The sequence below is a fragment of the Symphalangus syndactylus genome, chromosome 7 (genome assembly GCF_028878055.3).
Source record: "Symphalangus syndactylus isolate Jambi chromosome 7, NHGRI_mSymSyn1-v2.1_pri, whole genome shotgun sequence".
In the NCBI taxonomy this organism is placed as follows: Eukaryota; Metazoa; Chordata; class Mammalia; order Primates; family Hylobatidae; genus Symphalangus; species Symphalangus syndactylus.
Window position 1 is genome coordinate 7,679,734 of NC_072429.2, and position 21,180 is coordinate 7,700,913.

The 21,180-nt window shown below is 45.3% G+C and overlaps 1 protein-coding gene and 1 pseudogene across 4 annotated transcripts in view; both read right to left on the reverse strand.

The window, feature by feature from the left end:
• The window catches only part of RUFY1 (RUN and FYVE domain containing 1), a 66,288-nt gene that overhangs the window by 27,233 nt on the left and 17,875 nt on the right, over positions 1 to 21,180 (reverse strand). For all 4 annotated transcript variants that reach the window (XM_063642424.1, XM_063642425.1, XM_055284971.2 and 1 more), the window contains exons 5-9: positions 20,257 to 20,380; positions 12,698 to 12,759; positions 9,790 to 9,855; positions 4,956 to 5,025; positions 1,206 to 1,307 (exon numbers count right to left, since the gene is read on the reverse strand). In XM_063642424.1, coding sequence (XP_063498494.1) covers positions 1,206 to 1,307; positions 4,956 to 5,025; positions 9,790 to 9,855; positions 12,698 to 12,759; positions 20,257 to 20,380 — 424 coding nt within the window. The remainder of the gene's footprint in view (positions 1 to 1,205; positions 1,308 to 4,955; positions 5,026 to 9,789; positions 9,856 to 12,697; positions 12,760 to 20,256; positions 20,381 to 21,180) is intronic.
• LOC129485920 (peroxiredoxin-2-like) lies at positions 16,824 to 20,245 on the reverse strand (annotated as a pseudogene).

Below are 21,180 nucleotides of genomic sequence, written 5' to 3' on the forward strand. Positions count from 1 at the left end.
AAAGTTACGTTCATAACGCAATTTAATTTTCTTTAAAACAGAACAAGACTTGGCCAGGTGCAGTGGCTCATGCCTGTAATCCCAGCACTTTGGGAGGCCGAGGCGGGTGGATCATGAGGTCAGGAGATCGAGACCGTCCTGGCTAACACGATGAAACCCCGTCTCTACTAAAAATATCAAAACAATTAGCCAGGCATGGCGGCATGTGCCTCTAGTCCCAGCTACTCGGGAAGCTGAGGCAGGAGAATGGTGTGAACCCGGGAGGAGGAGCTTGCAGTGAGCCGAGATCGTGCCACTGCACTCCAGCCTGGGCGACAGAGCGAGACTCCATCTCAAGAACAAACAAACAAAAACAACAACAACAACAAAAAACAGAACAAGGGTCCGTTTGTGGGAAAAACCCTCATTCAACCCATCATCCAGTACTTATGAACATGTTTTCAGTACTGAGTGAATTTAGAAGTGAATCAGATATGGTCTCTTTTTTTTCTTTTTTTTGAGACGGAGTCTCACTCTGTCCCCCAGGCTAGAGTGCAGTGGCGCGATCTCAGCTCACTGCAGGCTCCCCCTCCTGGGTTCACACCATTCTTCTGCCTCAGCCTCCCAAGTAGCTGGGACTACAGGTGCCTACCACCACGCCCGGCTAATTGTTTTGTATTTTTAGTAGAGATGGGGTTTCACCGTCTTAGCCAGGATGGTCTCGATCTCCTGGCCTCGTGATCCGCCCGCCTTGGCCTCCCAAAGTGCTGGGATTACAGGCGTGAGCCACCATGCCCGGTCCAGATATGGTTTCTATCCTCAAGTCATCATGTGACAGAGCTGCAAGCCAACAATTCTACAAAACAGCGAAGGGACTGTATCATGGAAGGACACAAAGAGCAATGGGAATACAGGAGGATGGCCCAGGCCCGCCCACGGCCCCTGGGATGACATCATGGAGGACATGGCAGGTTAGTGGATGCTGAAGAACAAGTAGGAACTTCGGCATGCAAAGGCCCACAGGCCAGGCAGGGAGTCCCCGTCCAAGTGATCCAGGTGGTCTGAGAGTGACGTGGGCAGGGATGGTGGTGAGAGGCACTTTCTGACATAAGCAAGGCACCTTTGCATTCTGAAGACTGGGTTGTTCTTAAGCCATGAGCTTGAGATTGACAATAGGTGTGTCTGAGTGAGGAACACGCTGCCCAACTGTAAGGTCAATTTCTCACCTCTACACTCTTTTCACTTCTTTCTCGAATTAATTCATTTTGTTCTCTTAACTGCTGCTGTTCTTCTTGAAGTGAGCAAATTCGGTCTGTTGCAGCTGAAAGCTGATGAAGGAAAATTTTTACAGTTCTTAACATCAAAATTAATCTTATTGTTCAAATTAAAAACACTAATTTGGCATCTTCACAGTTGACAATGTATGTTCACAGGTTTGACATTTTATTTCCTTGTTTTCAATAGGTAATAATACATGGTTCCAAATTCCAAAGACATGAAAATGTATGTAGTAAAATCTCTCCTCGCCCTTGCCCCTAGCCATCTCTGCCCTCTCCAGATTTTCTCCCTCTACAAAAATGATAGCATACTGCTTAATGTGGACAAAGATTTATAGACACAAAAAATTAGAAACAGCCTGAATGTTCACTATTAGGGAAATAGTTAAATCATAGTGGAAGCATAAAACAAATATGTAGTCAATAAAATGTTTACAAAAGCTTTTAATCACTTGAGAACATACTTAAGATATAATACTAATACGCAAAAAAGGTTATATGGTATGCTCTCACCTGTATTTAAAAAAAATCAACTAGGTTAAAAATGCTTAAGAAAAGATGGAGTGGCTGGGTACAGTGGCTCACACCTGTAATTCCAGCACTTTGGGAGGCTGAGGTGGGTGGACTGCTTGAGCCCAGGAGTTCGAGACCAGCCTGGGCAACATGGTGAAACCCCATCTCTACAAAAAAGACAAAAATCAGCCAGGTGTGATGTCTCATGCCTGTAATCCCAGCTACTTAGGAGGCTGAGGTGGGAGGATGGCTTGAGCCCAGGAGGCGGAGGTTTCAGTGAGCTGAGATCATGCCACTGCACTCCATCCTGGGTGACAAAGCCACAGTCTGTCTCGAAAAAGAAAAAGAAAAGTTGGGAACAATACAAATCAAATAATAAAATGACAAGAATAGTTGTCACTTAGTAAAGGGGTTATGGGCTTTTTTCCTGACTCTTCTTTCTTTCCAGTTTTTCTAGCTAATGATCAGTAAAAGTATATTTAAATCACTAGAGGGAGAATTAAAGAATTTGCAGGGAGGAATAAAAAACAAATCATTGAAGACATGCCCAAGAGGACCTCTTCTTCCCCTGGAAGGACTTCTCATGGCTGACGGAAAAGCATAGAGAAGCAGGACGCTGTCAGGGACCTGCCTAAGGAGAGGCTGTCGCAAGAGGCAAGGCAGATGAGTAAACGCACCAAACAAACCCTCCTCATTCCAGCCTCATCACACAGCTTGCAGAGAGGAAGGTGCAGCTGGGGAGAAAGAAGCAAGATCTCTGTCCTTGGTGCATGGCTGGCTCTCGGCATCATTCACTAGTGGAGGGACCTCGAAGCACTGAACTCCTCACTTTCTCTGTCAACAGTGTCTAAACCCCCTGAGAATTACTCTCCACTTAGACTCAGAACCCAGGCCTGGGGTTTCTACACATAACTGCTGTGCCCCAAAAAAGAAACATCAAGGCTTTAAAGGGCGTGTTAGTTGCTCAAAGGGAAGAAGCAGGCAAAAACCATAAGCTAATTCCCACTCCGCTCTCTGGAGATGCAGAGAGCACACCCTGAAGAGGGCTATGCTTTTCACTAAGCACATTTCTTTGTTTTTTTAATTGAGACAGGGTGTTACTCTGTCTCACTGCAGCCTCCAACTCCTAGGCTCAAGTGATCCTCTCACCTCAGCCTCCCAAGTAGCTGGGAGTACAGGTGTGTGTCACCACACCTAACTTTCAAATTTTTTGTGGAGACGGGGTGTTGCCATGTTGCCCAGGCTGGTCTCAAACTCCTGGGCTCAAGCAAGTCTTCCGCCTTGGCCTCCCAAAGAGCTGGGATTTACGGGCATGAGCCACCACACCTGCCTGAAGCACATTTTCTATTACAATCATTTGCCTTTAAAGAAAACATAACCTGGCTGAGCGCAGTGGCTCACGCCTGTAATCCCAGCATTTTGGGAGGCCAAGGTGGGCAGATCACAAGGTCAGGAGATTGAGACCATCCTGGCCAACACGGTGAAATGCCGTCTCTACTAAAAATACCAAAAAAAAAAAAAAATTAGCCGGGCGTGGTGGCAGGCGCCTGTAGTCCCAGCTACTCGGGAGGCTGAGGCAGGAGAATGGCGTGAACCCGGGAGGCGGAGCTTGGGAGCTTGCAGTGAGCGGAGATCACATCACTACTGCACATCAGCCTGGGAGACAGAGCAAGACTCTGTCTCAAAAAAAAAAAAAAAAGAAAGAAAGAAAAAAGAAAACATAACCGAAGTTGGGCTCAGTGTCTGTAATCCTAGCATTTTGGGAGGCCAAGGTGGGTGGGTCACTTTAGCCTAGGAGTTTGAGACCAGCCTGAACAACGAAGCGAGACCCCGTCTCTACAAAAAGTTAAAAAATTAGCCGGGTGTTGGTGGTGTGTACCTGTAGTCCCAGCTACTGGGAGGTTGAGGCAGGAGGGTCTCTTGAGCCCAGGAGTCTGAGGTTACAGTAAGCTATGATTGCCCCACTGCACTCCAGCCTGGGTGACAGAGTGAGACCCTGTCTCAAAAAGCAGAAAAACCCCATATAACTCTGCTTAGTTTCAAAAGCTAAAGTGGAGCTTCATCAAAGCACGCCATCTTGACTGAGATGCAGTGAATCTGCTTGTTCTAAAATCAAACAACTCGAGTGCTCCCACGTGGCAAGTGTTGTCCTAAGCACACTTACAAGATACTAGTCTTAATCTTTGCAACAGTAGTGTAAAGTATGTATTATTACCTAATTTGGAGGTGAGAAAAGTGACGCTCAAAGCCCTGCCTACCAAGGTGACTGTGAAGCCTCCAATCCTAAGTTCCATGAAGTTTCTCCCATGACACCCCCATCTACGACACTGTCTTGAAGTTCCTTCTGCTCACACAAATCTGAGCTCCTTTCCTGAAAGCCTTTCAGGGTTGGCGCCTCAGGAGGGAGCAGTCAGCTTTAAGGGAGCCTTACACGGGGTCCCTCATTACAGAGATGGGCTCTGAGGCTCTCCTCTCTGCTGTAACCCACCTCCATGCCGTGGAGGTGTTCCTTCTCAAGCCCCTCTCAGAGCCCTTGTCCTTCTAGGTGGGAGGCCTGGGCAGCCGGGGACTGCTACCTGTGGAAAGCCTCAGAAGGGCTGAGCACCCCCTCCTGCTAACAGGAGACAAGATGTGTCCACCAAGGAGACTGCCGGGCAGCTGGCAGCAAGCTCTCTTCCTCGGCTCAGCCCTCCTTTGTCCTGTCCTTTCATTCTCTCTTCCTAGTGAGAAAGCAGAGAAAGACCGCACTGTGGGGAGGCTGGTTGCATGCTCCTGAGGCCAAAGCAGAAGGGCTAGGCTAGGATACTTATTCCTTATGACAGAGTCTGTGCTTTCTGGGGCAGCAGGGAGGCACAAGGCATCACGGGAAGGGCAGAAAAAGAGGAAGACACGGCACTTCCACAACACAAGCTGGGCTTTTCCAAAGAACAATTTCCTTCTATGGGATGACTCTGAGGTGATAAAATCTAAGTCACTTAGAACTAGCTCGTGATCAGCTGCAGTGTCTCATTGGGAGCCTGGGACAGGGCAGAACACAGACATTCTCCTGTCCCACGTGGGGCAGCTGGAGGCTAGTAAGTCCCCTTCCTACCAGCAGGAAGCTCTGCTATCACAGACCGACTACAGCATTTCTTTTAACCTTGGGTCATTCTGTTTTGTCTAAAAATTTCAATAAAACTTACAAACCTCTTCTTGAAGCTTTGAATTAGTCTTTTCCAAGCCATCTATCTTGGTTTGAAGATCCCCAACTGTGCAGCTGTAGAAAATAAGAATATTAGGTAAACATAAACTTATAAAAGCTGACTGTTTTCTCAATCTGTAAACAGTAAGAGAGATTCCTAGATTTCCTGTATGAAATGGAAAGGCAGAGGGTCTCCAATTAACTCAGAGAAGATGAGAATTCTAAATATACATTTGCGACATACTTTTCAGTAAGTTTTATCCCTAAAATTTAATCTTTCTTATTTTGAGGCGAAGTCTTGCTCTGTCGCTCAGACTAGAGTGCAGTGGAGTGATCTTGGCTCACTGCAACCTCTGCCTCCCGGGTTCAAGCGATTCTCCAGCCTCAGCCTCCCAAATAGCCTAGACTACAGGTGCGTGCCACTGCACCCGGCTAATTTTTTTGTATTTTTAGTAGAGACGGGGTTTCACCATGTTGGCCAGGCTGGTCTCGAACTCCTGACCTCAGGTGAGGCTGCCCACCTTGGCCTCCCAAAGTGCTGGGATTACAGGCATGAGCCACTGTGCCCGGCCTATTTCTTTTTTAGTCATCTGGAAAGAGAATTTTTTTCTCCCAACACAAATGGTGATAGAAACCAAAATGTGTTGGCAGTCATATACCTAAAGTAAAATTCATTAACAAGGTATTAGTATTTTTGGGTAGAAGGATTCAAGGTGTTTTTTTTGTTTGTTTGTTTTGAGACACAGTCTTGCTCTGTTGCCTGGTCTGGAGTGCAGTGGCGCGAGCTCAACTCACTGGAACCTCCACCTCCTGGGTTCAAGTGATTCTCCTGCCTCAGCCTCCCAAATAGCTGGGACCACAGGCGCCCGTCAACACCCCCGGCTAATTTTTTGTATTTTTAGTAGAGACGGGGTTTCACTGTGTTAGCCGGGATGGTCTCGATCTCTTGACCTCGTGATCCGCCCGCCTTGGCCTCCCAAAGTGCTGGGATCACAGGCGTGAGCCACTGCGCCCGGCCCCAAGGTGTTTTTAAATCCCTTTTACACCTTCCCCATTTAAAAAATATTCTTTAATAATATATACTACTTTTTTGTTGTTTGTTTTTGAAACAGGGTCTTGCTCTGTCACCCAGGCTGGAGTGCAGCGGTGTGATCATGGCTCACTGCAGCCTCAACCTCCAAGGCTCATGATCCTCCCACCCTGGCCTCCCACCTTGCCACCAGGCCCAGCTAATTTTTGTATTGTTTGTGGAGGTGGGGTTTCACTATGTTGCCCAGGCTGATCTTGAACTCCTGGGCTCAGGTGATCCTCCGCCCGCCCCAGCCTCCCAAACTGCTGAGATTACAAGCATGAGCTTCCACACCTGGCCTCTAAGCACTTTAAATGCATCAACTCATTTAATCTTCCCCACAATTCAATGAGGTATATCCTATTGTCAGCATATTTTACAGACAAGGCAGCCATAATTTTATATAAAAGAATTCACTCAAGTTCACGTGTCTACAAAGGGGTGCTGGCATCTGAACCCAGGGAATCTGGCTCTAGAGCCTGTACTTCTGGGCAACAGGCCATGCTGCCAAAGACCAGTCCCTGTTGCCAGTGAGTGGGGGATAAAGAAACAAACTTAGCAAGGCTAATGAACCAAGGCTTAGGAACCGGGAGACAAATATAAAAATACAAAGACACAAAATGAAAAAGGGAAAAAAACCAAAAGATACAGAGGGAATGGAAAGTTTTAAGAGTATACAATTGTCAATTCTGTGCCAACTTGATAATTTAGAAAATACCCCAGATTTTATACTTTTCTTAAAAATATAGGCCTGACGCAGTAGCTTGCACCTGTAATCCCAGCACTTTGGGAGGCTGAGGCGGGCGGATCACAACATCAGGAGATCGAGACCATCCTGGCTAACATGGTGAAACCCTGTCTCTACTAAAATACAAAAAATTAGCCAGGCGTGGTGGCGGGTGCCTGCAATCCCAGCTACTTGGGAGGCTGAGGAAGGAGAATGGCGTGAACCTGGGAGGTGAAGCTTGCAGTTAGTGGAGATCATGCCACTGCACTCCAGCCTGGGCGACAGAACAGGACTCTGTCTCAAAAAAATAAATAAATAAATAAATAAAATAAAAATAAATAAAAATATAAATGACTGGCCAGGCGCGGTGGTTCACACCTGCAATCCCAGCACTTTGGGAGGCCGAGGCGGGTGGATCACGAGGTCAGGAGATCGAGACCATCCTGGCTAACACAGTGAAACCCAGTTTCTACTAAAAATACAAAAAATTAGCCAAGTATGGTGGCAGATGCCTGTAGTTCCAGCTACTCGAGAGGCTGAGGCAGGAGAATGGCGTGAACCTGGGAGGCAGAGCTTGCAGTGAGCCGAGATCGTGCTACTGCACTCCAGCCTGGGCGACAGAGCAAAACTCCGTCTAAAAAAAAATATATGACAAAAGAAAGATATATCCTCAAAAGAAAACCTAGATGAACTAACAACTAAGCAAAAACTGAAAAGCTAGCAACGTATTGCCTCATAAATGCTTTGAGCTTCATAAATTTTTTTTTTGAGACACAGTCTCACTCTGTCACCCAGGCTGGAGTGCAGCGGCGCAATCTCGGCTCACTACAACCTCTGCCTCCCAGGTTCGAGTGATTCTCTTGCCTCAGCCTCGGGTAGCTGGGACTACAGATGCCCGCCACCATGTCGGTTAATTTTTGTATTTCTAGTAGAGATGGGGTTTCACCATGTTGGCCAGGTTGATCTTGAACTCCTGATCTCAGGTAATCCATCTGCCTCGGCCTCCCAAAGTGCTGGGATTACAATCGTGAGCCACCACGCCTCGCTGCTTCATATTCGCAAGGGGCAAATAATGCCCATGATCTAGAAGCTAGCTGTTTCCAGGCATAAGGAAAAGCTTACTAATTCATTTTGCAATGCTACATAACCCTGACATGATGGCGGAGAAAGAAAACTATAACATTTCAGCAAGTCAGGTTACTTTTTTTTTTTTTTTGAGATGGAGTTTCGCTCTTGTTGCCCAGGCTGGAGTGCAATGGTGCAGTCTCAGCTCACTGCAACCTCCGTCTCCCAGGTTCAAGCGATTCTCCTGCCTCAGCCTCTCGAGTAACTGGGATTACAGGCATGCGCCACCATACCTGCCTAATTTTGTATTTTTAGTAGAGATGGGGTTTCTCCATGTTGGTCTTGAACTCCCAACCTCAGATGATCCACCCATGTCGGCCTCCCAAAGTGCTGGGATTACAGGTGTGAGCCACCACACCCAGCCAGGTTACATGTTAAAAGGATAATTGAATTATTGAAACTATGATCCTGGCTGGGCGAGGTGGCTCATGCCTATAACCCAGCAGTTGGGAGGCTAACCAGGGAGGATTGCTTGAGGCCAAGAGTTTGAGACCACCTTGGGCAACAGAGTGAGACCCTGTCTCTACAAAAAATACAAAAAATTAGCCAGCTGTAGTGGTGCATGCCTGTAGTTCCTGCTACTTGGGAGGCTGAGGTGGGCAAATCACCTGAGCCCAGGGAGGTGGAGGCTGCAGTGAGCCACGATTGTACCACTGCACTCCAGCCTGGGTGACAGAGTAAGACCTTGTCTCAAAAAATCATAATAAAAAATATTATGATCAAGTGGAGTTTATTCCTGTGATACAGGAATGGTCCAGTATGAAGAAGTCTATTAATAAAATACACCACATCAGTAGATTAAGGGATGAAAACCATGATTACTTTAATGGACACTAAAAGGTATTTGATAAAATTCAATATCTATTTCTTATAAATACTCTCAATAAACTAGGAATCAACCAAAAAACCCTTTCAAAAAATAGCCAACATCACAGTTAAGAAGAGCCTCAGGCTGGGTGTGGTGGCTCACGCCTGTAATTCTAGCACTTTGGGCGGCTAAGGTGGGAGGATTGCGTGAGCCCAGGAGTTTGAGACCAGTCTGGGCAACATGGCAGAGCGCTGTCTCTACAAAAAATACAAAAATTAGACAGGAGGGGTGACGTGTGCTTGTAGTCCCAGCTACTTAGGAGGCTGAGGTGGGAGAATCAATTGCCTGAGCCTGGGAATTCGAGGCTACAGTGAGCTGAGATCACGCCACTACACTTCAGCCTGGGCAACAGAGTGAGACCCTGTCAAAAAAAAAAAAAAAAGTAAAAACAGCCCCAGAGCGATGTGTCCCTAACTACAATGGGAGGAACATGCCAGCTTCTTCACCTGGCTTTTGGGGCCAGAGAGGCGGCCCCTGCAGAGAACTGTAATGTGCAATGTACTCTCTAGAGGGGACTCAAAGGGAATAACATGTCTCTCCACATTCCCCACGAATACCTCCAAGGATTAGTGTTTCATGAAACACATCCACAGATTTCCAGCAAAAAAAAAAAAAAAAAAAATCAAGATAAAGATGCCTGTGATCACCAGTACATTGCTCTGGAGGGCCTAGCCCAGTGGTTTTCAACTCTTTTTTTCTGGCCTAATGCACTGGGTGCTGTGTGCTGATTCCCAGCAGCAACAGTGCTTGCCAGGAAGGGATTTCCAGCCACGTGGCTGTGGGGCGAGGAATGGAGAGTCCAGGTTTAATGTAGTCACCTCTCTGTATTATGTAACTGCAAAAAGCACAGAATAAAGATTTCCCAAGAGTTTATCAAGAAGAAATCATACTTCTTCAGTTTGTACCAATAAATGTTGCCTGAATGATGACCCTTTTGTCTTGGTTCGGAAACAAGTTATTTATAAATATGTGGCAACTCAAAGAAGTTCCATGAAACAATGACAGGATACCGAGTATGTAACTGTCATATTGGAAAAAAAGGAGTCTTACCTCAAATGCCGGTTAAGTTCTTCCACGTAATTTTTTTGATCAAGGACATCAGTAATTCTTTCATGCCTTTTAAAAGGAGCATAAGAAGGGAGAACTTTTTTTATTAATGGTTAATACTTTGTAACTGTTCCCCAATCTTCCAATCACCTTGTAGAAGTCAAGAAACCAAGAGACAGAAGAGCTCAGTAACACCCACACCCCAGAGTACAGACAGAAAGCCACCCTGGGGCACAGTAGCCAGCGTCTCCAGGACCAGGCTGCCAGGAGAGTGGGCTCCCTGCAGACCAAGGTTTCAGGATGAGCAAGCAAGGTGAAGATACCAACCTGCCACCTGCAAATGGCTCGACATAACCCTTATGATACAGAAGGAAAGGAGCGCACGGGACTTTTCAAAACACAAAGCTGATCAGTCTAAAGTCTAGGCCAGTTTGGATTAAAAAAAAAAAAACAAAACTGGTCGGGTGCGGTGGCTCACGCCTGTAATCCCAGCACGTTGGGAGGCCAAGGTGGGCAGATCACGAGGTCAGGAGATCGAGACCATCCTGGCTAACACGGTGAAACCCCGTCTCTACTAAAAATACAAAAAATTAGCCAGGCGTGGTGGCGGGTGCCTCTAGTCCCAGCTACTCCGGAGGCCGAGGCAGGAGAATGGCATGAACCCGGGAGGCAGAGCTTGCAGTGAGCCGAGATCGTGCCACTGCACTCCAGCCTGAGCAACAGAGTGAGACTCCGTCTCAAAACAAAAAACAAACAACAAAAAAACCCACAACTATTTATGCTCATCATTTCTACAGAAAAAGGAAAAAGAAAAATAATAAGTGCTGTAATCCCAGCATTTTGGAAGGCCAAGGCAGGTAGATCATGTGAGCCCAGGAGTTTAAGACCAGCCTGGGCAACATAGCGAAACCCTGTCTCTACAAAAAAAATACAAAAATTAGCTGGGGATGGTGGTGTGCGTCTGTGTTCCCTCCACCTCCTAAGGAGGATTGCTTGGGCCCGGGAGGTTGAGCTACACTGAGCCGTGATCATGCCACTGCACTCTAGCCCTGGTGACAGAGTGAGACCCTGTCGCAAAAAAAAAAAAAAAAAAAAGATCTTTAACATTTTAAAGTTAGGTTCTCCTAATTTGTTTTTTATTCTTTTCTATGGAGCATTAGGCAAGTAAGGCTCTCTTAATTTCTTTACATACATATGTACATATGTAATCCACATAAAAGGGGATTATCCTACACACGTTCATGCTATAGGTACTGGATTTGTTTTCTGGTATCGTCATTTTTTTCCTTTACTTGTTCTGCTCTCCCAGATTGCCCATACTGACAGCCTGTGGAGAGTATCTTTTTTTTTTTTTTTTTTTTTTTTGAGACAGGGTCTTGCTCTGTGACCAGGCTGGAGTGCAGTGGTGCGATCTCAGCTCACTGCAACCTCCGCCTCCTGGATTCAAGCGATTCTCCTGCTTAAGCCTCCTGAGTAGCTGGGACTATAAGGTGTGCGCCACCATGCCCAGCTAATTTTTTGTATTTTTAGTAGAGATGGGGTTTCACCATGTTGGTCAGGATGGTCTCGATCTCCTGACCTCGTGATCTGCCTGCCTTGGCCTCCCAAAGTGCTGGGATTACAGGCATAAGCCACTGCACCCAGCCAGAGTACCCTGCTATGTGCATATAATCAGAATATTTAATATACATATAGTACATATAATTAAGATATAAAATAGGCTGGGCATAGTGGCTCACGCCTGTAATCTCAGCACTTTGGGAGGCCGAGGTGGGCGGATCACGAGGTCAGGAGATCAAGACCATCCTGGCTAACACGGTAAAACCCCGTCTCCACTAAAAAATACAAAAATTAGCCGGGCACGGTGGTGGACACCTGTAGTCCTAGCTACTCGGGAGGCTGAGGCAGGAGAATGGCGTGAACCGGGGAGGCAGAGCTTGCAGTGAGCCAAGACAGCGCCACTGCACTCCAGCCTGGGCAACAGAGTGAGACTCTGCCTCAAAAAACATATATATATATACATATATATATATACACAAAAACACTAAGAATTTTGTTTACAAAAACGGGATATACGTACTCCTCAGCATCATACTTTCCTCATTCAATATAGTATAGTCTCATTCAATATACCAGTAGATCTACTTTATTCTTTCTTATGTTTGCAAAATATACCATAGTGTGGAATATTACAGATGTTCCATAATTAATTCAATTTTTTCCTTACTGGTAGATACTCAGTTTATTTCCAGCTTTTTTTTTTTTTGACATTAAAAGTCAAATTTTAATATTTGAAATTAAAATTTTATTTTGTGGCTGGGTGCGGTAGTACACACCTGTAATCCCAGCACTTTGGGAGGCCGAGGTGGGCAGATCACCTGCCCTGCCCACCCCCACCGGGCCCAATCGCGCAGTCCAACCTGGATTTGCTCTTTTGGCCGAAATTCCCCATCCCCGCCCTCCCCTCCAGCCCCACCACGCCCGGCTTTGGGGCCTCCGCTAGTCTTTGGCAATTTCCGTCGGCAGACCCGGCGCTCGGCTAGGCCCAAAGACCTGCCTTTGCGAGAATTTTATTAAAAATGTGACGTGGTGGACGCAGTGGGTCACGCCTGTAATCCCAGCACTTTGGGAGGCCGAGACGGGCGGATCATGGTCAGGAGTTCGAGACCAGCCTGGCCAATATGGTGAAACCCCGTCTCTAAAAACACAAAAATTAGCTGGGCTTGGTGGCGCGCACCTGTAGTCCCAGCTATTCAGGAGGCTGAGGCAGAAGAATCGCTCAAAGCCGGGAGGTGGAGGTTGCGGTGAGCCAAGATTGTGCCACTGGACTCCGGCCTGGGCAACAAAGCCAGGCTCTGTCTCAGAAAAAAAAAAAAAAAAAAAAAAAAGTGACGTACAACGCAATACTTACTCCTTGCCACCATCAAGATCCTGCACATCCTTAAGGTAGAGGGAAAAATCTATTACTCCAACCTAAACAAAATAAAATGCACAAGTTTAAATAAAATGTCCTATTTTTCATAAACCTTACAACCTTTGAAATTCAGGGTATTTACTTTCTTATCTCTTTCCTATGAACATTTAGTTAGGTCAACCAGCTCTGTGAAGTGGAAATCAATTGAACAAACCAAAAAAACCTAATCCTATCACCTTCTAGAAGAAAAACTTACCAGATGTCAGATTTCAGAGACTATTCTGAAATTTCATGACCTAGTTTAGTTTTCTCTGTTTATTCAATAACCACATTGTTTACAAAGATCAACAAAATTATTTGTTTACAAAGTAATAATAATAATAATAAAAAGTTCTGGATCTCTAAAGTGGTGACCTTGGCCAGGCATGGTGGCTCACGCCTGTAATCCCAGCACTTTGGGAGGCCGAGGCGGGTGGATTGCCTGAGGTCAGGAGTTCGAAACCAGCCTGGCCAGCATGGTGAAACCCTGTCTCTACTAAAAATACAAAAATTAGCCAGGCATGGTGGCAGGTGCCTGTAATCCCAGCTAATCGGGAAGCTGAGGCAGGAGAATCGCTTGAACCTGGGAGGCGGAAGTTGCAGTGAGCTGAGATTGTGCCATTGCACTCCAGCCTGGGCAACAGAGTGAGACTTCATCTCAAAAAAATAAAAATAAAAAAAAATAAAGTGGTGACCTTAACTGACATTTCTGAGTCCTTCTTCCCCCAAATCTTGGTAAAATGGTCTAATTAGTATTTCAGGAAAATTCTCCATCCCTTAGGTACAAGGGAGAACCAAGACCCCTTACACATCTAAACAACAACGGCTTTGCCAAGAAATAAAGCACTTGAGAATGAATAAGTGAAGTCATTCTTATCTGAAATACAGGAAAACTGGGTGTACCCTAAATGTTCATCAATAGAGAAAATTTGAAATCAATCATGTTACAGCCATATCACAGAACCTATGCAACTATAACAAAGAATGCAGTAGATATATTTGCAGAAATATAGAAAAGCTGGGCACGGTGGCTCATGCCTGTAATCCCAGCACTTTGGGAGTCTGAGGCGGGTGGATGGCTTGGTCTCAGGAGTTCAAGACCAGCCTGGGCAACACAGTGAGACCCTGTGTCCACAAAAATACAAAAATCAGCTGGGTGCAGTGGTACGTGCCTGTAGTCCCAGCTACTTGGGAGGCCGAGGTGAGAGGATTGCTTGAGCCCAGGAGGTTAAGGCTACAGTGAGCTGAGATCATGCCACTGTACTCCAGCCTGGGTGACAGAGTGAGACACTGCCAAAACAAAAGACAAAACAAAAAAACAACAAAACTCCAGGATACAATTTCAAGTCAAAGAATCATATGTACAATCTCATTATAGTAATCCTACTTATGTTGCAACCAAGCCTATGTATAATGGTTCTAACACATGTCTGCAACCTCTCTGACATACCTACCAAAAGGAATCTATATTTCCAACCTTCAACTCTGGGAGGTCTTAGTGCCTGTCTTGATAAGTAAAATGCAGCAGAAATGATGCCGTGTGGCTTCTGCAGCTAGGTTAAAAGGGCAACACAGCTTCCACCACGTAAACATAGAGATGTCCAAGAAACCCCTGCCATTCCAGCCCCCAGCTCCTTGGTCTTCTCAGCACAGCAGACAGACGCGGGAGAGAGCAAGCCTTCAGGTGATTCCAGCTCCAGCCATCACCTGACTGTAATCACATGAGCTCTTGAACAAGAACCGACTAACTGAACCCAGTTAGCCCCCAGCTGTGAAAGATACAGTGATTGTTACTGTTTAAGTGCTGTTGCTGACTTGTTACACAGTAATAGAAGACCAGAAAATATTTAATTTAAAACAAAACCTACGTGAACATAAATGTATAGAAAAAGTAGAAAAGCTTCTAGAAAAATGTTCCCCAGAATCTTTACCATCACCTGTGGGAAAGGGAGCAGGACTGTGGCTGGGGCGGGGGTTGGGGTGAGAAGAGGAGGTTCAACTTCTCTTTTCACATATTATATACTTTGGTATTGCCTAACTTTTTTCAACAAGGAAGCATTTCCTTTATAATAAAAAACCAAATCATAAAAACATACAGCCGGAAAAAACCAACAGAAAGATGAGAAAGAATTAATGCCCAAAGCAAAAATTAATGGATTAGAAAGCAAATAAAGCCCTACTCCCAAAATAGAATTGATAAATAAGAGAGCTGGTTTGTCAAAGTTCAACCAAGCAGACAAATTTCTACTAAATGTGATCAATATTTAGCAAATACACATCACAAATGAGAACAGTGATTTTTCAAAAGCTGTAAGAGAATACTTTCATACAACTCTAGCTTAATAGATCTGAATGAAATGGTTTCTAAAAAAATTATAAATGACTTTAAAAATTGTCTTAAGACGTAGGAAATCAATAAATTGATCAAAACTATGCTAAAAGTTAAAGTGGTCAAAGAACAAAGATCAAAAAAGGCATAAGGGTGAAGTGGTCATACCAGTAAGTTCTAGCAAGCCTGCATAGAAAAAATAATTCCTGATCTAATAAACTGTGGTAGAAAACAAGAAAAGGAAGCCTATTTTCCAGTTTATTTTATTTTTATGGTTTTTTTTTTTTTGAGATGGGAGTTTCGCTCAGTTGCCCACAGTGGAGTGCAGTGGTGCCATCTGAACTCGCTGCAGCCTCTGCCTCCCAGGTTCCAGCGATTCTTCTGCCTCAGCCTCCTGGGTAACCGGGATTACAGGCACACACCACCACGCCCAGCTAATTGTTGTATTTTTGGTAGAGACGGGGTTTCACTATATTGGTCAGGGCGGTCTCGACCTCCTGACCTCATGATGATCTGCCCACTTTGGCCTGCCAAAGTGCTGGGATTATAGGTGTGAGCCGCCACACCCGGCCTTCCAGTTTATGAGGCTAATATAATTCTGACACCGAAAGGTGGCAAAGACAGTATAGAAAATTCAGAATAGTTTCACTTACAAGCAGAGACACAAAAATTCCAAACAGTAAACATATGAAATCCAGGGGTTTACAATGATCAGGTAGGGATTATTTTAGAAATTCAGAGATAGTATGCAATAAGAAACCTATGAATTAGTTCAATTATATTTATGGGTTAAAAACAGGTTGACGTGTTGATAGATCCAAAAAAAGTATCTGACAACATTCAACGTTCATCTCTTAAAAAAAACACAAAGTAGGCCGGGCACGGTGGCCCATGCCTGTAATCCCAGCACTTTGGGAGGCCAAAGTGGGCGGATCACGAGGTCAGGAGTTCAAGACCAGCCTGGCCAACATAGTGAAACCCCATCTCTACTAAAAATACAAAAAAATTAGCCGGGCATGGTGGCAGGCACCTGTAATCCCAACTACTCAGGAGGCTGAGGCAGGAGAATCACTTGAACCCAGGAGGCGGAGGTGGCAGTGAGTGGAGATTACGCCACTGCACTTCAACCTGGGCGACAGAGTAAGACTCCATCTCAAAAAAAAGAACAAAACAAAACAACAACAACAACAACAACAAAACACAGAGTAAACTGGAGTGGAATAGCACTCTCTAAACATGAGAAACAGCATCCCTCAGACATCAGCAGAAAACATGTATACTTTATGACAACACACTATAGGCACTGCCATTCAAGATAGTACTAGACCAGAATGCTCACTCATGTCTATTAATTAATTAAAATCTCAATGGAGTTTTTATTCTGGAATTTGACAAAATGATGTTCAAGTTCATCTGGCAGAATGGATGGCCCACAAATATTTGAAACAGAAGTACAGCAGAGTAGGCAGGCACTTAACTACCAGAGTCTAGAATATACCATGTGGCTCCAGTCGTTCAAAGAATGTGCCACTGGCATAGGAACACAGATTCAGATTTACAACAGAAGAGTCCAGAAATAAACCAATGCATATTATGGATATTTCACATATAAGTGGAATTTCAAATTAGTAGAAAAAATATATTGTATGATGATATGGCAAAAACTGGTTAACTATTTAGAAAAGAAATTTAGATTCCTACTTCACACTATGCCAAAACAAATGGCAAAAATGTGTAAAATTTACCCAAGTAGAAGCAGAAGGCCTTGGCCTGGCCCTCCAGGGTCCCAGACTGTGGAGATTGGAGGGGCAGGTCTGGCCTTTCCTGGGTCAGCACAGGGTACCCAGGTAGGGGCACAAGCTCACCATCCATCGGCCAGCCTAGTTGTGTTTGAAGACGTATTCCTTGTCATCCACATTGGGCTTCATTGTCACTACCAGGCTTCCAGCCAGTGGGACAAACTTCCCCATGCTCGTCTGTGTACTGGAAGGCCTGGACCAGCTGCAGAGCCTCATCCATGGAGCACCCCACAGGCAAATCATTAACAGTGATCTGGCAAAAGTCACCCTTGCCATCGATGATAAAGAGGCAGGGTAGGCAATGCCCTCATTGGTTTTCAGCACGCGGTAATCCTTAGACAAGCTTCCCATCACATCAGCGGGTGGGGGATGCTCAGGGGCCCAAGCTTCCCTACTTCTGGGGGTTGTTGATCCAAGCCAGGTGGGTGAACTAAGTCTACCCAGACACCCAGCACTTTGCAGCCCAGCTTGTGGAAATCCTCGGCATGGCTGCTGAACGTGATGTTCTCCGTGGGCCACAGAAAAATGAAGTCCAGAGGGTAGAAAAAGAGGATGATGTACTTCCCTTTGTAGCCCACAGCTTCACCTCCTGGAAGGCACCATCCACCAGGGCAGTGGCCTTGAAGTCAGGGGCTGGCTTTTTGAGCTGCGACTGACTGGAAGCCATGACTGAAAGCTGTGGGGGTAAAGGTTGGACAGACTGACAACCAGACGTATGGACCCGGGTTCCAGCGCCCCACATTTGATATTAAAAGTTAGGGTAATTTTTAGATAGGGAAGGACCTTCAAAGCACAATACCTTAGAAGGTATAAAGGAAACATCTGCTAAATCTGGTTGCCAAAAATTAAAAATAAAAAACTTACAGGGCAAACCACCCCTGAGAAACCAGAAAAAAAATTTATAACAAATAATTCTGAAAAAGGGTCAATGTGCTTAGTCTTTAATAAAGAAGTAGAGAAAGAAAACTCAAAAATGGACAAAGAATATGAAAAGATAAACACAAATGCTGAACCACCAATGGCAAATAACAGGAAAATACTTGTAAATTTGAGATAATGAGTTGTTTTGTCCACGAGGCTGAAAAAGACTGAGAATGCTCATCACATCCAGTGTCAGGAGGAAATGTGTTCTCTCCCACACTGCTGGTGGGTATATAGAATGAAGACCTTTCTGGAGGTCCGTTTTACATTATCTAGCAAAATGTAGCCTGTATACTTTGACACAACAACCCCAAATTTATCCTAAGGAAATACATGGACAAGAGTACAGAGAACTTCAAGGATGTCTATAATATTGGTGTTTTTTTTCCAGACAGAGTCTGGCTCTGCTGCCCGGGCTGGAGTGCAGTGCAGTGGCATGATTATAGCCCACTGCAGCCTTGATCTCCCAGGCTCAAGCAACCCTCCCGCCTCAGCCTCTAGAGTCGCTGGGATGACAGACAGCATGCCACCATGCCCAGCTAATTTTTTAAATTTTTGGTAGAGACAAGGTCTCACTATGTTGCCCGGCTGGTCTCCAATTCCTGGGCTCCAGTGATCCTCCTACCTTGGCCTCCCAAAGTGTTGGAATTACAGGCGTGAGCCATGTGCCCAGCAACAGTATTGTCACAATATGGCAACAATCTAAATTAATAAGGTACTGGTTACATAATGGTACGTTAAAAAATGAAATACTACATAGTCATTTTAAATGGTTTATGTCTCTCGTTATTGAGAACTGTGTGGAATACATTGTTAAAATTTTTAAAATTACAAAACGGTGTGCTTAAAATAATCATAGTTTGGTTTCATAAAAAAAGAAACCCTTCAAACATCTCACTCTAAAATACACAAACATATACACACACACATGCATGCACACACCTTTATTCATCTGCTGGAAGGGTGTATACCATAATTTAACACTGAATTATTGGTCTCAGAGTGATGAGAATATGTGTGATGTTTAGTGTTTTTTCAAAAATATTTCTCTGAATTCAAAAAAAGATATTTTTCAACATGCAAAGACAATCAAACTTTTTTTTTTTTAAAAGGAGGAGAGGTTACAAATAAACACTGACCTGCACATGGAAGGATCAGGGAATCTTTAGATTCACCCAACACAATGCAGGAAAAAGGCTGGGAATTTTGCTAGATAGTGTAAAATAATCTCTTTTTTCCGGGCAGTGGCCCAGCCACAGCTGCAGGTGCCCCAAAGAGGGGGTCGAAGTGAGGAATGGGTTAGGGTGCCTATTCCCCCTCACACATTTACAGTCCCTGCCACCAGGAGTTTAGGCCTTGGCTCTGGTCACCAGCTCCCATGCAGGAAGAAAGCCCATCCCAAGAGGGCTGTCCTTCCCACAGAGCACTCTACACCTTACTGGTTACTCTCCTTTGTGCCATTTTATCAACTGACTTCCCAAATCTCTCCTGACTCTATCTTCCTACTCCCCATCCAGCCTGGAGGGACTTCTAGACTAGTCTCCTCAAGGCTTTTGCTGTATCTATTCTTGGCCACTTCCAACTCATAACCTGAATGGCCGCTAGATTGAGCTTTCCCAAACCCAGGCGTCATCATTTCAGTGTACTTTTTAAAAAACTCCAACAGCTCCCCAAAGCTCAGGATAAAAGGGATAAAAGCTACACCCTTCAGGCAGGGCACAGTGGCTCACACCTGTAATCCCAGCACTTTTGGAGGCCGAGGCGGGTGGATCACGAGGTCAGGAGATCGAGACCATCCTGGCTAACACGGTGAAACACCATCTCTACTAAAAAAAAAATACAGGCAGGGCACAGTGGCTCATGCCTGTAATCCCAGCACTTTGGGAGGCTGAGGTGGGCAGATCACGAGGTCAGGAGATCGAGACCATCCTGGCTAACATGGTGAAACCCCGTCTCTATTAAAAATACAAAAAATTAGTTGGGTGTGGTAGCGGGCGCCTGTGGTCCCAGCTACTCAGGAGGCTGAGGCAGGAGAATGGCGTGAACCCGGGAGGCGGAGCTTGCAGGGAGCCGAGATCGCACCACTGCACTCCAGCCTGGGAGACAGAGCGAGACTCCGTCTCAAAACAAAAAAAAAAACAAAACAAAAAAGCTACACCCTTCAGCATAGCACCAATGGCCTAACAATCAGGCCCAGCCTCCACTTTCATCTCGCCCACACAGCATCCTCTGCTCCAGCCATGGAGAGCTGTCTGCCCGTTCCCAAACCTGCCAAGCTTTCCGTGTGTACCTCTGGCTATGCAACTTCTTCACCCTTCCGAGACCTTCCCCACCTGCCCCTGGCCGGTCCCTCTACCAGTGGGCTCTTTGCCATTTGCCCTTCTTTGGGTTCAGTACCTGTTTGCAGATTCTATGTAAAGTCTCTGGACTAATGAAAGTGTTCATCTAGAGCCAAAATTCCATTTTACCTGAGAATCCAAGTCTTCTCCTTTCAAGCAGAGATTGGCATCAAGAACATTGAGTCCCACCAGCAGACCAACAATCACCATCCCTTCTTCCTCCATCATTAAAGCCTCAGGCTCATAGAATTCGCTAAAAGAGATGGACAGGACAGGGCGATGCACAGAAACAGCTTCACCATCCCCACTCCTTCCCCACCCTGAACTGCCTTTTCAACTGTGCCCTGGAGCCAGAAGATACTGCTGTGGATTTCCTCCCTCCCTTTCATTTCTCTTCACTGCTTCAACGGCTGCTTTTTCTCCCCTGTCCTCTCTTCTCTTCCGGTGGCTTAGAATGGGCTCACCTCTCCCTCTGTCTAAAGTTAACTCTTCCATGCAGACCCTGGACCCCAGTTCTCCTCATTTCCTCTTGACTTCTGTCACTCTCCCCTCCTTTGTCTCCACTGGCTCCTCTTCTGTGTTGATATGAACTACTTCTCCACTTATGCTCATATAAACAGGAAATGGGATCCCACATCCAAGAATAACACTCCCCCTTCCTGCATCCCACGGAGCAACATCTGTTGCTTTACTTCCTTATTGCCCAGTTATCGCGGCCATTTGCAGGGGTGGTCCATCCCCTGCATGATACTGCTCTGGTCAGCAATGACTTGCTAATGTACCAAATCCAGTGGCATCCAGGCCACTGTGCGTGTGTGCAGAAGACTTTTCTCTTAAGAATTAGTTCATTAGTAAAGTGAGGGATATGGTAATTACCCTGATTTCATCATTACATAGTGTATACATGCACACAGTATCTCATAAATATGTATAATTTTGTATCGATTATAAATAAAAAATTAATTGAAAAAGAATTGGTTCATTAGAACAAAATCTGTAACTCAGTTACTCAGTGTAACTGTACTCAGAGTATGTGAAATATTGTAAATCAGT